Below are 18,041 nucleotides of genomic sequence, written 5' to 3'. Positions count from 1 at the left end.
GTTGATCCTCAAGGATCCTACAAATGTGGGGAATTTTATATCCGTTGCGTATTAGTCTTGTTATTGTTTTACTTTTCCATCACGTCTTACTACTCAAAGATCAAATTATATGTTATTTTCTTAATTTAAATTTGATTAAATTTTAATTATGTGACAAAATTTTATTAATACACGTTAAATTAAATTAACCCGAATTTCACTAAGGATAGCCAAGAATTTAACTTATTCCAATTGTCATCTTTACATGGCTAATAGAATGTATATGGTAAAATAAATACATATATTTAATGGCAAATCTAATAATAAGCCTCTTATAAAACAAGAAAGAAAAAAAAAAACATATCAGCGCAGTGCACGGTTGAATCTTCACTTGAATAACATCCTCAAATCTATGCATGTTATAATCATCACTCATCAATGAAATGCCAAAATTGGTGAATTATAAAATTTCTGCTAAATGTTATCCATTTAACAAGGGAACTTTTTCTGGTAAAATAATCTCAAAGCATGTGTTTATAAAGAATCAAAATCACAAGTTGAGAACATAGATATAACCTTACAAAACAATAGAAAAACATTACTAGGAAAAAAAGAAGAAAAAAAAAATCGTATAGTTTTATAGGAATAAATATGGAAGGAACCCCTGATAACGTTAACCGTGGCCGGAACCAAAAGAAAAGATTTGCAATTCTTGGTATCTCTTCCATTCTTCTTGTTGCAATGATTGGCACGGTCGGGGTAAGTTTAACGCGCAGCGGCTCTGCAGAAGAGAATGGAAAAATCTTTACCACACAAAGAGACATTGATATGCTTTGCATGTCAAATCCAGATAAATGCAACACGAAACTCGGACGAGCATTTGGCAAAGCAAGAAGCATAAAAGATCGGATGAAAGGTACGTTCGTTGAAGCGAGGGGAGAGTTGATGAAAAACATAAACAATTCAGCTCTTTCTAAAGAATTGGTAAAAGACGACTTGACGAGACAAGCGATGCAAATTTGCAATGAAGTGTTGGGCAAGGCTGTTGATAGGTTTAACAAATCTGATGGTATATTAGACAAATGTGATTTCAATAAGTTGGGTGACTTTATTTTCGATCTTCAAGTTTGGACAAGTGCTACGCTTTCGGATCAGCAAACATGTTTGGATAGTTTTGAGAAAGCAGACTCAAAAGCTGGTCAGAGAATGGCTCAGGTTTTGAGCAATTCTATTAGACTAAGTGATAAATCTATTGACATGATGAATTCTGTTTCTGAATTACTTAAGGATTTCGGACATGGACAGAATAATGATAATAATGTTAATAATGCTAATAGGAGGCTTTTATCCGATGAATCGGAAAAACTAGTCGATCGTTTTCCAACATGGGTTAGCGAGGGACAGAGACGTCTTCTTGCTGGTCCTCCAAGTGTCAAGCCAGATGCTGTTGTGGCGCAAGATGGTAGCGGACAGTTTAAAACCGTCGCCGAAGCTATTAAGACTGTTCCGGCGAATAATGCAAAACCTTTTGTTATTTATGTTAAGGCCGGTGTTTATAAAGAGGTTGTTAATATTCCTGAGAAGGTGGATTATGTTACCATCATGGGTGATGGTCCTACAAAGACTAAATTCACAGGTAGCCTCAACTTTGTCGATGGCGTCCTAACTTACGACAGTGCAACCTTCGGTTAGTACAATATATTGCCTAATGCATTTGGTTCAAATTAGATTAATGTATAGTTATTTGATTGAATCGTACATGCATGGCAGCTGTGAATGGTGCAAACTTCGTGGCGAAGGATATAGGCATCGAAAACACAGCCGGACCGAGTAAACAACAAGCAGTAGCACTCAGAGTTTCAGGAGACATGGCAGTATTCCATAACTGTCAAATAGATGGTAACCAAGACACTCTCTTCTGCACAAACCTGCGTCAGTTCTTCCGCGATTGTAGCATCTCCGGTACAATCGACTTCATCTTCGGCGACCCCTTTGCCGTTTTCCAAAACTGCAAAATTTTAGTTCGAAAACCAGCACCAGGCCAAGCCAATTTAGTAACAGCTGGTGGAAGACTCACTGAGTCCAGCAAAAGTGCTATAGTTTTCCAAAGTTGTCATTTCTCAGGTGAACCTGCATTAGCAACAGTTTCACCCAGAGTATCTTTCCTAGGAAGGCCATGGAAACCATTCTCCAGAGTTGTGATATTGGATTCAATCATAGATGACGTCTTTCTCCCGGAAGGCTACGAAGCATGGGTGGGAAATAAATTTACCGACACATGTACTTATTTTGAGTATAATAACAAAGGTCCTTGCGCTGACACGAAAGCGAGAGTTAAATGGCCTCATGTTAAAAGTATAACTGCTGCTGAGGCTGCTGCTTTTTACCCTGGTAAATTCTTTGCGGCTGCTGGTTCAGGTAATACTTGGATGACAAATTCAGGTACACCTTGTTCACTTGGACCTATGAGCGGCGGTTCCGCTGCTGAAGCCACACCTTCTGCAGCTTCTGCGCCTTCCGAGTCTTCTACCGGAGCTTCTGCGCCTTCTACGTCTTCCACTCCTTCTGCAGCTTCTGCGCCTTCTGAGTCTTCTACCGGAGCTTCTGCGCCTTCTAAGTCTTCCAAACCTTCTGCAGCTTCTGCGCCTTCTAAGTCTTCTACCGGAGCTTCTGCTCCTAAGTGATCTTAAGTCTCTTTAAAGTTAAGAAAAAAGCCAGGAGCATATCCATGGGATTTTTCCTCTTACAAGATAAATTAAAATTATAGCAATAATGTAGAATAATAAAGATGCAGGAAATAATTTGTGAATGTATTGTTAGGATTCTTACACTTGAGATGTTTGTTATCTCAATAGTAATAGCTTATAAATTTATTGAAGTTTCATTGAAACTGTTGTAAAGTGTACATTTTTATCACTTTGATTAATGAATATTTTGTTTTAAAAATATGTGGCAATTGTTTTTATATAGGACTATGTTTATTTGATTACATATGAGAAATTTTAACAAGGGAACGTTTTCTGGTAAAATAAACTCAAAAAATCACAAGTTGAGAACATACATTAGAAAAACGTTTATGGGAAAAAAAGATATTGTACAGTTTTATAGGAATAAATATGGAAGGAACCCGTGATAACGATAACCATGGCCGGAACCAAAAGAAAAGATTTGCAATTCTTGGTATCTCTTCCATTCTTCTTGTTGCAGTGATTGGCACGGTCAGGGTGAGTTTAACGCGCAGCGTGTAACATCCTTATTTATTTAAGTATGTCTATTTATCACCAAGAATTATTAAAAAGGAGTTAGTGGATTAGTTGGAAAGGAAAGAAGTTGGTTATAAACCAACTAAAGGGCAAACTAGTAGATTATGCTTAGTTGGAGGGCATATTGGTAAGTCTACCCATAATGAAAATGAACTTAAGGCTTGTTTTGTAGAGGAACACATTGGTTCTCATTAAAAATCATAATTTTGTTGGAGAGAAAGAGGAAGAAAACGTGAATGGAAGAGAAAGAGGAGGCAAGTGAGTTATAGCTCATCATCATGCACGTTCAAGATAGTTGAAGATTTTGAGGTTTTGGGCTTCAGGAGACAAGTTTGGATTGATCATCATCCTCAACAACTTCAGCTTCTTCATCTTCCCAAAGTCAGAATTTTCTCATGACCTCAAGGTGAGTTCCATAGTTAGAGCTTGGGTAGGAATTGGGATTTTGTAAAATTGTTTGATCATGGGTTAGATTGTGATTATATATTGCATGCTTGATTAAATGGTAGATGTCGCGGGCGAAAAACCGTTTTGTTCCTCTTTTTTGTGGGATGAGACACCTGATGCCTTCTTTGGGCTCGAGTGCTCAAAAAAAATGATTTTTCTTTTGTACCGACCAAACTTTTTATTATTTCCAAAGGAGGAAAAGGAAAAAAGCTGCAATAACCTAAAAGTGGGGGGAGAGATCTTGGGTAAGAGGGTTGGTTATACGAAGGGAAGGTATTAGCACCCAACGTATCTGTAGTACTCTACAGGGTTCTTTATTGTTTTTCATTCTATGTTACGGTGGAGGTTCTGTTGTGAAATAGGTGGGACCTAAGGTGTTTGTTTGATTATGCTCGCAAAGATCATCGCGATCCTCTGCATACATATCCCCTAGAGGGAATCAGAGCATCTGTAGCTCGGGGTCTACGGGTGCTAAGGTTTGAATGGTTTTTTTTTGTTTTGTTTTGCTCGCCAAGGATCGACCTTGTGCCTACGTATTCTCAAAGGGATGTTGAGAAAGTCAGAGCAATCGTAGTTCCCACTTATGCTAGTGGAAGCAAAGGAAAATAGACAAATGTCGTCTAAATGCTAGATGTATCTAATCTATATCATCACATACATCTGTTTGATTTTTTTGTTTGTTTAACCAGCCTTGTGGCAAAAACTTTCAATGAAGTCAGCCTTGTGACAAAAAGTTTTGATTAATCAGCCAGCCTCGTGGCAAAAGTTTCAATGAAGTCAGCCTTGTGACAAAAACTTTGATTAATCAGCCAGTACGGTGGCAAAACAGTTTGATTGATTAGCCAGCCTTGTGGCAAAAGAAGATTGATTGATTAGCCAGACTTGTGGCAAAAAAAAGTTTGATTGATTGATTGTTTGTGATGATATATAAGAGATACTCCTAGCATAGAGATGAAAAATGTCTAATCTCCTAGGGTATTTGTTTTGGATATTGGGGATGCTTATAAGAAGCCCGTGGGTCCTTGTACGAAGCCCAAGAGGAGGCTATCCGAGGGTCCTTGCATTGTAAGCCCAAGAGGAGGCTATGGGAGGGACAATCCAGGGTCCTTGCATTGTAAGCCCAAGAGGAGGCTATGGGAGGGTCACTCGTTTGTACAAAGCCCAAGGGGAGGCGTGGTATAGCTGGTTTGAGCTCTTAGAGCGATTTCACCGGGAAACCATACTCTATGTCCTAACCTAAACTAGTGGAGATTCTTTGCACGAAGCCCAATAGGAGGCTATGGGGAACCTAGTGTTGTACTAAGTTGAACAAGCATATAACACAATCACACATATGAACAAACATGAACAAGTATGAACAAACATGAACAGGTATGAACAATTATATGACAAAGTGTGTGTATATAATGGAGTTTATGAAGGAAATATACCTGTAAGCATGATCCATTTGTATACACAGGGGCTCGGGACTCATATTCGGGGAGAAGTCCACTTGAATTTATTCAACAGCTATGTAAACAGGTATTTACAAAGGGCTTGGGACTTATACCTACATGGAGGCCCATGGTATATTTTTGGGAAGATTTAAAGAAACCTTCACTTTTGGTTTGTTATTCAAAGTTAAAAATAAATTGATTGAGATATGTACAAAAGGCGTACAATGAAATACCTAATTTCATGTACTGGAATGGGTATGTACAAAAGGGCTTGGGACTTATACCTACATGGAGGCCCATGGTATATTGAAAAGTTTGAAGTTTCTTTGGAGTTTTGTTGCTTTGAAAATGATTTGAAAACTGTTCGAAAATTGTTTATTTTGAAGAAGTTTTATTGTTTTGAAGAATGTTTTGAAAACTGTACAAAAAGAAAAGAAATGGGACTTACACTCTCTAATATTCGAGAGGCCCCACTTCGTTTTGAAAATCAATTGATCAATTAAAAAGATTTAATCAATAGTTTCAAAAAGAAATGGTTTATTGTTTTTGAAAAGAATCGCGATCGCTCGTTTTAAAACGATTTGAATTTTGAAAGAAGTCAAATTAATCAAGATAAACAAAAAGATTGTCTTCAATTAACATTTAGATGATTAGGGTTTGCTTCAAAAAGTATTTACAAATGATTAACTTTGAAAATCAAATGAAAAATAATATTTAAAAGTATTAAAATTACTTAAAAACAAGTCATTTTAAAACTATTAAAAAATGTATCAAATAAATATTTTTTGATGATTTTTTTTGATATTCTTAAAATATATATATTAAGTGAGAGGTATGCAAAAAATGAATAAAAAATGAGTTAATTTGGTTAGTTAAATAATTAATTGAAGTTGTGAAGAAAATCAAAGAAAATAGGGACTAAAAAATTGGTTTTGTCTCCACAAGGGTTTGAACCCACAACCTCACGCTCACCACTCAAAAACATGACCAACTGGACCACGCGCGTGGTCTGTTTAGTATTTGCAACGAATCAATTATATTTTTGAATCAATTTCTAATTTCAGTTTCAAAATCTGGCGCCAAGAACACATACCCAATTCAAATTTGAAAATTCTGAAAACTGAATTGTTTGGATCGAGTGAATAGCCTATCTTGCTCGATTTTTCACCAGGAACATGATGGTATCATTTAATTGCATTTATTTTATCTCTAAGGCTATCAATTTTCTGATGAACACGAAGAACCCTAATTTTGAGTTTCAATCTGAAATCGTGTGTGTGCATGATAAGTTGCAATTGATTGAGGGTTAATGATCCATACATATGCAGAAACAAGATGGCATGGCAGTTTTTCCTTTATGATGCGTGTATGATAGAGTTTGAAGTTCAAGTGACTTACCTTCAAAAACGGCCAAACTGGAGATTTGATTCTTCAATATAAGTGTTACAGATGCTTTGTATCAATCTGGATAGCTTCAATGATGATTATGGAAGGTGTCTGGATGTCTGGAACAAGCTGAATTCATCTGAGCATGGCCATGGCACCCGAACTGCAGTTGCTTCAAGTATGAATCGAATTTGAAGATGGAGGTGTTTCAGATTGCTGGTGAGTGTTTGGATCATTCATATGAAGTATATGGATGGTGTTAGGAGTGTTAGTTTGGACAGATATGGCTTGGTATGGATTTTGGCATGATAAGGTTCAATATATGCAATTATGGAAGTGAGGTAGTGATTCTGAGATTTGAGGTGTTTTTGGGTGTATGAGTGATTCAAACACATCACATTTGACATTTAGAAGTTGTGGGAAGCATCACTTTGTTCAGAACTTGCAAGGTTTGGAGGTTGAGTTTTCTACCTCACTTTGAAACACATGACTTGTAATTCAAGAAAGAAGAGAGAAAACCTATAATTGTGAGGTTTTGGTGTGATTTGAAGAGTGATTTGAACATCTATTTATAGGCCAAGGATTCTGAATGAAGAGCTTTGCAAGTTGATCAAAGAAATGATGATTTGGCTTAAGAGATAAAATGGAATCTTTCACATTAAATGCAAATGGTTAAAAGTGACCAAACCATGGTTAAAACTCAAGCTTCTTATCCTCTTCCATTCTGATCTCAAATCAGAGAAAATATCTTCAATTATTGCCTCTTTGCATCATTGCTTGGATTATAGGTCATGTAGTCTTGAAACTTAGTGAAAAATGGTGAAAATTCAAGTGAAAATGATCACTAAATGCATAATTCAAAACCATAGCTACACTCCATATTTTTTCATGCTCTTGGACATTTTGGAAAGCTCATGTTACACACTTCAAAACCCTAGTTGAAAGTTTCTTCAAGACCTTTAAGGAAATGGGTGAAAAAGTTCCATGAACTTTGAAGAAAATGAAGTTTTAAGTGAAATTTTCATAAGATACCAACTTTGAAGCTCCATATCTCTTAAATGGTTGATCTTATGAAAAAAAATTATATGTGACAAAGTTGTTCATTGGATCAAAATCTACAACTTTCATGTTGGAAGTTTTTTTCAGTTTGTAGGTGAAATTTTGAGTTATTCCCTTTCAAAGTTTGGAAAAAACCATTGAAAAACACTTAGAAATTTTTCTAAGTATGAAAGTCAAACTTTTGACTTTTTGATTCTTGATTGATTTTCTTGATTTTTCTTGATCAAATGACTTCTCATATCATATATTGATGATTCAAAACTTCAAAAGTCATGGTTGACCAAAATTCCCAAAAGTCAAAGGTGTTCTTGTACAGTTGACTTTTTCAGACGAATCGCGTTTCTGGAGATTTCAAATGAAACAGGCTATCCTCACCATATGAATGGTATGAATGGATCATATTGAAGCATTAGAGGATATTGAGCCATGGTTTGAGTTGTGATACCATGTCCTGATTAAAAAGTCAGTTATTCAGTGAATTAGGTCAAAAACCCTAATTGTCGACCAGATGAAATTGATGACTGTGGATCTTGAATTGAGATGTAATCTCCATTGGATATTGTCATAGGGATTATTTGAGGATGATTGAAACCTTTGATTGACTTCCTGGGGATTTTTAGGGTTTCCCAAATGTGATCCCTGATTTCAGTCCCTGATAGTTCAAAAACCCTAATCTGATGATTTGAAATTTCACTGTTGATCAATCCTTGTGTAGGAGATGTCTTGAGCCAATGGATTAGGTCAAAATGATATACTTGGGGTCTTGAGGTCATGTCCCAAGTCATTAGATCAAATCCTGAGCAAAAGTCAGGAGTATACTGTCTTCAGTCAAAACCCTAGTTTGGTCGATTCAGAGCCTTTGAGCTTGCTGAAATGAATCTCTGAGGACCAGATGTTGATTATTGATGAAGATGATTCATTTGAGATGAAGGGAGAACAAAACCCTAATTGATTGTTACTTGTACTGATGAGTGACTTCTTGATTAAACCCTGCTGAGTCACAAGTAGCAAACACAAGCTATGCAATTTGTTAGAGATGCAAATGATGCATATGCAATGATATGAGGTGGTATCTTAGGTCAAAAATTGGGGTATGACAGATGCCCCTATTTAAGTTTCTTCAACCTGAGACATGAAGATTGAAAATCTTCGTTTTGATAGGGTGGAAGAGACTTAAATACCAGAAGACGCGAATTTTGGACCTAAGATACCAAAATTGCGAATGATGCAAGGATATCTTTACCGAGGGAATATCAAGAACTGACTCCGCTGGGGAAAAGAGATTGGGAAGGATATCTCAATCCGTTTTAGGAAGAGAATCCGTTTTTTCGGGAAAGCAAGTGTATGCTTCGCCTGGGAATGACAGCTTTGTAAGAAAAGCTTACCTATCGACATTATCGACTATCAGCATGGGGATAGACTTGTTTAATAATGCGAAGGTGAAAGGTATGAAACTATATTACCGACTATCAGCATGGTGATAGACTTGACAAGGTAAAAAGAGTTTCAAAGGTTTGGTTAATATTACCGACTATCAGCCTTGTGATAGACATGTTGAATAATATAACCAGAACAAAAGGATTACCGACTACCAGCCTCGTGATAGTGGTTTTGAAGACATGATCAATTATCAGCCAAGTGATAAAATGATTCTGGAGACTTTGCTAGGGGAATTACTGGATATTCAGCCTTGTGAACAGTAATAAGGCCCTGATGGTCCAATGGTCTTCATGATTGATTTCCTAGAGAGGAAAAAATCTTTTGGAAGAGACATAAGCTGCTCAGATGATGAGGCTATTGCTTATTGTCTATTTTTCACGACTCTGTTTGAGGAATCGGAATTTGAATATTTGGTAAAGACAAGGTTCTAACCAAGAATTAATTGGAAAGAAATAGTCAAACAAGACTTTGTACCCATGAGGAATGAACTCGAATGGGGATTTTTCTCCTTTATTTTGAGAGGAGAAACTAAAGCAACCTTCTTCCACGAGGAATGATCTCAGTGGGGAGCTGGAGAAACAAAAGGTATTCTTTCTGCTTATGGGTGACAACCTACTTGGAGAGATGACACGCCCATATCTGTTTCTTTTTTTTCTTTTTTTCTTCTTCTTTTTTTTCTTTCTTCTTTTTTTCTTTTTTTTGGGATAGATATATCCTAAACAAGTGAATATGATGCAACATTGAAAAATGCAAGAATGCATAAATGATGCAAATATGTATGAATGATGAATGTCATGAATGTAGCATGCATGCTGACAATACTGACAGACAAAAGAGCGTATACTGGAGAGGGACCGACGTCGCAATACAACCAGATACTTGGCAAATGTTCTTCAACACGGTGTAGATAACACGGGGAATGAATGTGCTGCATGTTTTAAACTTCTCTGGGGAAGATAAGCATCTTTTCTTATTGAGGTGGAAGAACCTTTTCACTGGAGATGGAAAATCTTCGTCACTGGGGATAAAAGACCTTCTTCACTGGGGATAGAAGAGCTTCTTTACTGGGGATAATTGCTTCAAGAATTCTTTTCTGGGACAAGAATACCGTTGTCTCAACAATTTTTCAGGGAGAATCCTTTTGTTCATCCTATGGAGACGACTGCTGATGTTCCTTCCGTTGTTCACAACTCAAAGGAAAATTTCGCTTTTATTTTGAAAAAGAAAAGTGAAGTAAATTCATTTAAAACTTATTTTTTCTTTTTTTGTTTCAAAAGTGAATAACACAATTAAAGCGTCATTTTGCAAGCTGAAAGAAATTAAAGATTGCAAACAAATGGGCACAAGGCTCAAATTTATTTAATAGGATGGTAATCAGCTAAAGGCGTGATTCCATGGAGTATTTACAAAAGTTGGAAATGGTAATTTATGCGGAAAAGGCTACATTGAAAGCAATAACCACTATCCCCTAACAACTTTGAGTTCCAACTGTGCTTGTCGCTTCAGATTGGCGATGATTTGATCGAAGATCCTTTGATGAAGTACAGACTCTTCAGGTGACGAAGTACGGACTGATGCAGTTACTTTGTCATGAATCCCTAATTTTTGCCTAGATTGCCCTTTCAGGTTTTCAATCTACCAGGATGAATTTTTTCTGTTTATTGTCTCTAATTTTTGCCTGGACCGCCCTTTCGGGTTTTCAGTCCACCGAGACGCTCATTTTTGCCTAAGTCGCCCTTTGCGGGTTTTCGACTTACCGAGCTGTTCTTTTGTAATTTTTTAGACAAAGTATTTCTTGACTGCATCAGCATTCACAGGATATGGGAGTTCATCACCATCCATGGTCGCAAGTGTCATGGCGCCGCCAGAAAATGTTCTTTTGACAACATACGGGCCTTCGTAATTAGGAGACCATTTGCCCCTAGAATCTGGTTGAAAAGACAAGATCTTTTTAAGCACGAGGTCGCCTTCTTGAAATTCACGAGGTCGAACCTTTTTGTTGAAGGCTTGTTTCATCCTTGCTTGGTATAACTGTCCATGGCATAGAGCAGTCATACGTTTTTCTTCGATTAAGTTCAACTGATCGTATCTGCTTTGACACCATTCAGCCTCTGATAACTTAGTCTCCATGAGAACTCTCATTGATGGTATTTCAACTTCTACGGGGAGCACAGCTTCCATGCCGTATACTAGAGAAAATGGAGTTGCCCCTGTTGAAGTACGCACTGAAGTACGGTACCCATGTAAAGCAAATGGCAGCATTTCATGCCAGTCTTTGTAAGTGACGACCATTTTCTGGATGATCTTCTTAATGTTCTTGTTGGCGGCTTCGACGGCGCCGTTCATTTTTGGTCTATAAGGAGAAGAGTTATGATGCTCAATCTTGAATTCCTCACACAATTCTTTCATCATTTTATTGTTCAAGTTTGAACCATTGTCAGTAATGATCTTGCTGGGAACACCATATCGGCAAATGATGTTATTCTTGATAAACCTCACAACCACTTGTCTTGTAACATTGGCGTAAGATGCTGCTTCGACCCATTTGGTGAAGTAATCAATAGCTACCAAGATGAAACGATGACCGTTTGAAGCTTTTGGTTCGATCATTCCAATCATGTCAATACCCCACATGGAGAAAGGCCACGGAGATGAGAGAACGTTGAGTAGAGTCGGTGGCACATGGATCTTATCTGCGTAGATCTGGCACTTGTGACATCTCTTCACGTGTTTATAACAATCAGATTCCATTGTCAACCAATAGTAACCTGCTCTTAACATTTTCTTGGACATTGCATGCCCGTTTGAATGAGTTCCAAAGGACCCTTCATGCACTTCATGCATTAACATGTCTGCTTCGTGTCTGTCTACGCATCTGAGCAAAACCATGTCGAAGTTTCTTTTGTATAGCACATCTCCGTTCAGGAAGAAACTGCCAGAAAGTCTCCTTAGAGTTTTCTTATCTTTGTTTGATGCCCCAAGAGGGTACTCTTGAGTTTGAAGGAAGCGTTTGATGTCGTGGAACCACGGTTTATCATCGATGACTGCTTCGGTTGCAAACACATAGGCGGGCCTTTCAAGGCGCGTGATTCTGACTTTAGGCACATCATTCCAGTGACTGACTTTGAACATGGAAGATAGAGTAGCCAAAGCGTCTGCCATTCGATTCTGATCTCGAGGTATATGATGCAATTCAACCTTGTTGAAGAAAGTCAACAGACGTCTTGCATAATCTCTGTAAGGAATCAAACCAGGGTGGTAAGTTTCCCACTTGTCTTTGATTTGGTTAATCACGAGGGCTGAATCTCCATATATGTCGAGGATTTTGATCCTTAAGTCAATGGCTTCTTCGAGACCCATGATACAAGCTTCATATTCTGCGATATTGTTGGTACAATCAAACAGTAGTCTGGCGGAAAACGGGATATGAGTACCCTTGGGAGTGATGATGATTGCCCCAATTCCGTTGCCAAAAGCGTTTACTGCTCCATCAAAAATTAGGCCCCATCTTGATCCAGGGTCAGGACCTTCTTCGGGTAATGGTTCGTCACAATCTTTCATTTTCAAGTACAAGACATCTTCATCAGGAAAGTCAAACTTGAGAGATTGATATTCATTGATTGGCTGATGCGCCAAGTGATCGGCGAGAATGCTTCCTTTGACCGCTTTTTGAGCACGGTACTCAATGTCATACTCAGATAACAGCATTTGCCATCGGGCAATCCTTCCTGTTAAGGCAGGCTTTTCAAAGACATACTTGATCGGATCCATTTTGGAGATTAACCAAGTAGTATTGTTGATCATGTATTGGCGGAGACGTTTTGAAGCCCAAGCCAAAGCACAACATGTTTTTTCGAGCATGGAGTAACGAGACTCACAGTCTGTGAATTTCTTACTCAAGTAATAGATGGCATGCTCCTTCTTACCGGTTTCATCTTGCTGTCCAAGCATACAACCCATGGATTCTTCCAACACAGTAAGGTACATGATTAATGGTCTTCCTTCAACTGGAGGAATCAATATTGGTGGTTCTAACAGGTACTCCTTGATACTGTCGAACGCTTTCTGGCAATCTTCAGTCCATACAACCCCTTGATCTTTGCGGAGAAGCTTGAAAATTGGCCCACAAGTAGCAGTCATTTGAGAGATAAATCTGGAGATATAGTTCAATCGTCCGAGAAATCCTCTTACTTGCTTTTCTGTTTTTGGTGCAGGCATCTCTTGAATAGCTCTGACTTTGTCGGGATCTACTTCAATACCTCTTTGGCTGACAATGAAACCCAAGAGTTTTCCAGATCTAACCCCAAAAGTACATTTGTTAGGATTCAAGCGAAGCTGATATTTCCTTAGTCGTTGAAACAACTTCAAAAGGTATTCAATATGTTCTTCTTCTGTGCTGGACTTGGCTATCATGTCGTCCACATAAACTTCAATTTCTTTACGCATCATGTCATGAAAGAGAGTAGTCATTGCCCTTTGGTAAGTTGCGCCTGCATTCTTCAATCCAAACGGCATCACTTTGTAGCAAAAGGTACCCCATGGGGTGATGAAAGATGTCTTCTCCATGTCTTTAGGAGCCATCTTGATCTGATTATAACCAGAGAACCCGTCCATGAAAGAAAAGACGTTGAACTTAGCGGTGTTATCAACCAGCATGTCAATATGTGGTAATGGAAAATCATCTTTTGGACTGGCTTTGTTCAAGTCACGGTAGTCAACACACATTCTGACTTTGCCATCTTTCTTCGGAACTGGCACTATGTTGGCCAACCATTGAGGATACTCTGAGGTGACAAGAAAACCTGCGTCGAGTTGCTTTTGAACTTCCACTTTGATCTTGTTAGCCATATCAGGGTGAGTCCTTCGTAATTTCTGCTTAACTGGCGGACATTCTGGCTTCAATGGCAAGTAATGCTGAACAATATTGGTATCCAACCCAGGCATGTCTTGGTAGGACCAGGCAAACACGTCAACATATTCTTTGAGAAGGCCTGTCAACTTACTCTTGACATCAGCATCAAGCAGCGATCCAATGGTCACTTCTTTTTTGTCTTCTTCAGAACCCAAGTTGATCTTTTCTAAAGGCTCTTTGTGAGGCAGAATGGCTCTTTCTTCGTGCTTAAGTAATCGAGAGATCTCGTCCGGGATCTCCTCTTCTTCCTCTTCTTCGGCTTCGAACACAGGAAACTCAAAGTTGGGAGAGGGCATAGGGTTATTGCATTCAATGGGTTTATCAATAGTAAATCTGCACATGTGATTTATATTTATTTCAGAAAATTTATGAATGCAAGAGTGTATGCAGATTTTTTTTGAAAAAGTTTTTTTTTATTTATTTTGGTTTTTTAGGATTACCATTTCCAGAAAAAGCAAAAATAAAACATATAATGTAGGGAATTCAAAATGACACTTTATTTATGATTCATTTTTGAAACAAAGCCCTAAACACAAACTCATTTGTCTTGGGCAGGACAAAGAGGGAAACTTTTAAAACAAAGCCCTATACACAAAGTTATTTGGGCGGAACATTTAAAAGCAAAGCCCTATAAAACATCTCTCTGCTTTGGGCAAGGCAGGAGGTCAAAATAACAGCGAGGTGATTACTTTGAGCGGCGAACAACATTCGGAACGTCGACAGCTTTCCAGTAGCAACGAACTCCTCTGTGTATTATGTATTCAGGAAAATTCTCCTCAGAATTATCTTCAGTATTGACATTGACCGCTGGTCGAGCAGGATTTGAAGGTCCTGGTTTGTCAACCTTGTTCTTTGTAGAGTTGAAACGGTCTTCTTCTACTTCTTGAAGAGCATAAGACGAGTCACAATCTTCAGAATTTTCAGGATGTATTTCCCAGTCTTCAGGATGAAGAGACTCATTGTCAGCGACACTTTCCGAGTCAGTTGCGGGATCATCTTCCCCTTCATCTTCAAAAATGGCATTTATGTGATAATAACCATCTTCAGGATTATAAACCTTGGTAGATGCATTGAATCCGAAATCTTCAGTAATTTCAGGCTGCTGAGAAAATTGACAGGGCTGATAAACCTCTTCTGGTTGACTATTATATTCAAAGGAATCTCCCCATCCAGTTGGTTGGATATCCTCAATCGCAATTTTGTAACTTTCAGGTGCAGTGTATTTCACCATATAATCAAATTTTCCACTTGGTTGTCCCAGGGTGTCCCAGATTTCTGCAGGAACAGGCTCAGTTTCTTTGCCTTTGGATTTCTCTAAAGGAGGATATGGTTCTTCCTGAGATATGTATCCCGAGTCATTGAGATAACATTTCCATTCTTCTTCATCATCGGAGAGACCTTCTTCGATGCATTCTTCGATAAGGACATTAACCTCTTGAGGAATTGGGTTAAGGAATCCTCCACTAATGAATGTTTCTTTGATCGGACGAGGGGTTTCATCCTTCTTGGTGCAGTTTGAGAACGTTGGTGAACATCCGAGCCCTGCTCTAGTTTCATTCTTGGTCGGGATCACAACTTGCCCCCAGCCAGTGGTAGTTCCATCTTTCACTACTTTTACCGCCTCTTTGTAAGAAGAGATTGATGCTTTCTTTTTGGAAGATTCGTCTTCTAAAGAGAGACCTTGGAACTGAGTTCCTTCCACATCATCGGCACCAATGAAAGAGAAATTGGACAAATGGCTCACCATCAAGGCTTGTTCTCCATTTATTGTTACCAATTTTCCATTTGTTACAAATTTTAACTTCTGATGGAGCGTAGAAGTTACTGCCCCTGCTTCATGGATCCATGGTCGTCCTAACAGACAGCTATAAGCAGCTTGAATGTCCATGACCTGGAAGGTGATTTGAAATGTATGTGGGCCAATTGTCATGGGAAGGTTGACTTCGCCGATAACAGATTTCCGCGATCCATCAAATGCTTTGACAACTACACCACTGAATTTCATAGGCATTCCTTGGTAAGACAAACGAGCAAGAGTCGTCTTTGGCATAACATTCAAGGAAGATCCGGTGTCTACTAACACATTGGACAAAGAGTCTGACTGACAGTTCATAGAAATGTGCAAAGCAAGATTGTGATTTCTACCCTCCTCGGGGAGTTCTTCGTCACAGAAGCTTAAATTGTTGCAAGCTGTTATGTTGGCTATTATCCCATCAAAGTGATCAACAGTCACATCATGATCTACAAAAGCTTGATCTAAGACTCTCATCAGGGCTTCCCTGTGGGCTTCTGAATTCAACAGCAATGAAAGTATTGAGATTTTTGAAGGAGTCTGCATAAGCTGATCCACAATCTTATATTCACTTCTTTTGATAAGCTTTAAAATTTCATCAAAATCAGGATTGCCATTGGTTCCACTGGATTGACCAACATCAGTGTTAGGATTGACAGGAGTTTCCACAAGATTCTCTACTGGTGTATTGACAGGATTTTGCCCGGTTGCAGGAGCAACAGGCTGCTTTGGAGGTAGTGGAGTATACACACGTCCACTTCTTGTTACTCGACTCACATCAGCGATGTTTACGACAGATGAGAGAGTTGGTAAAGGAACTTCTTGTCCATTCTTTATCATTGTTGCATTATAGTTGTAGGGAACTGCCTTGTCAGAGTCATAAGGAACAGGTCCAGGTAGACAAATGATCAAAGGAGCAACAGGAACCCTTGGCTTGTTGTAAGTAACTTCTATGCGCTCAGGCATGTTGAAATGAGGAACGATGACGTTAACTGTAGGCATTTCCGAGTTGATATCTGAGACTAAAAGCTCATGCGGATAACATCCTATCATGTTAACTTCATTTTCATCCCTATTTCTGTAGATCTCAATAGTACCATTATCTAGCAAAACTTGGAGATCTCTTCTCACAATCGAACACCCGTGAGGATCCACACAACATATTCTACAGGAACCGTATTGATGTTGGCGAAAATTCTGCCCCCGACAAAGAGTGGCGTGCATTTGTACCAAATCTGCTCTTGAGAAGTTGATATTATAGACTCGGTATTGGCCAGGACATCCATATACCATGTTTACAACATGCCCTCCATGATTGGGCAGCGGATTTGCTTGCACATTAGGATTCAAATTTCTGAAAGAGAGAAGATTAGATCTAACCAACCTCTGAACTTCATATTTCAAAGCTATGCAATGCTCAAGATCATGGCCAGGTGCTCCTTGATGATAAGGGCATGATACCTCAGCTTTGTACCACCATGGGAGTCTCTCAGGTACTGGTGGTGGTGCTTTAGTTTGAATAAGGCCTCTTTCAATCAGTGCAGGGTACAATTCTGTGTAGGTCATCGGAATCGGATCGAACTGTGGAGCTCTTTGTACTCGATTCTGATTATTGTTTAACTGTTGAGCCTGTTGTCGAGGCTGTTGTTGTTGAAACTGAGGAGTGAATCCTGGATTCGGTGTTGTGTTAACGACTGGTGTGATAGAAGCAACCTGTCGTTGACGATTGACATTTCCTCTTGGCTTTCCTTGGGATACCATGTCAACACTTTGTTCTTTCTTCTTTGGGAAACCACTTCCGAACTTTTTGATTCCACTTGAAGATCCACCTTCTTTAGTCAGACGTCCGGTTCGGACTCCTTCTTCTAGACGCATACCCATGTTTACCATTTCGGTGAAATCACTTGGAGCACTAGCAATCATGCGTTCATAATAAAACGGACTGAGAGTATTCAAGAAGATCTTTGTCATCTCTTTCTCTTTTAACGGTGGATTAATCTGAGCAGCAGTTTCTCTCCATCGTTGGGCATACTCTTTGAAAACTTCATGGTCTTTCTGAGCCATGGACCGAAGCTGATCTCTGTCTGGAGCCATATCCGAGTTGTATTTGTATTGTCGGACAAAGGCCTCACCCAGGTCATTGAATGTTCGAATATTAGTGCTATCCAAGCCTGTGTACCACTTCAGCGCGGCACCAGTCAAACTGTCTTGAAAGTAATGGATAAGCAACTGATGATTATCTGCATAAGTAGACATCTTTCTGGCATACATCACAAGATGACTTTGTGGACAAGAACTACCTTTGTACTTCTCAAAGTCAGGGACCT

At 38.8% G+C, this 18,041-nt stretch overlaps 2 protein-coding genes across 2 annotated transcripts; one reads left to right on the top strand and one right to left on the bottom strand.

Moving 5' to 3' along the window:
* The first annotated feature begins 487 nt into the window (after positions 1-487).
* On the top strand, positions 488-2,892 carry LOC131599672 (pectinesterase/pectinesterase inhibitor-like). Its single transcript, XM_058871955.1, has 2 exons — positions 488-1,666; positions 1,750-2,892. The coding sequence occupies exons 1-2, from the start codon at positions 631-633 to the stop codon at positions 2,661-2,663; spliced, it is 1,950 nt and encodes a 649-aa protein (XP_058727938.1). The 5' UTR covers positions 488-630; the 3' UTR covers positions 2,664-2,892.
* LOC131597870 (uncharacterized) lies at positions 2,666-13,099 on the bottom strand (the record flags this gene model as incomplete). Its single annotated transcript, XM_058870530.1, has 2 exons — positions 2,666-2,719; positions 11,867-13,099. Coding segments are annotated over 2 exons (1,287 nt in total), but the record flags the coding sequence as incomplete, so codon positions are not given.
* Between the last annotated feature and the right edge of the window lie 4,942 nt (positions 13,100-18,041).

Source organism: Vicia villosa, linkage group LG4, assembly GCF_029867415.1.
Source record: "Vicia villosa cultivar HV-30 ecotype Madison, WI linkage group LG4, Vvil1.0, whole genome shotgun sequence".
NCBI lineage: Eukaryota > Viridiplantae > Streptophyta > Magnoliopsida > Fabales > Fabaceae > Vicia > Vicia villosa.
This window is presented reverse-complemented; position numbering and strand designations above follow the sequence as displayed.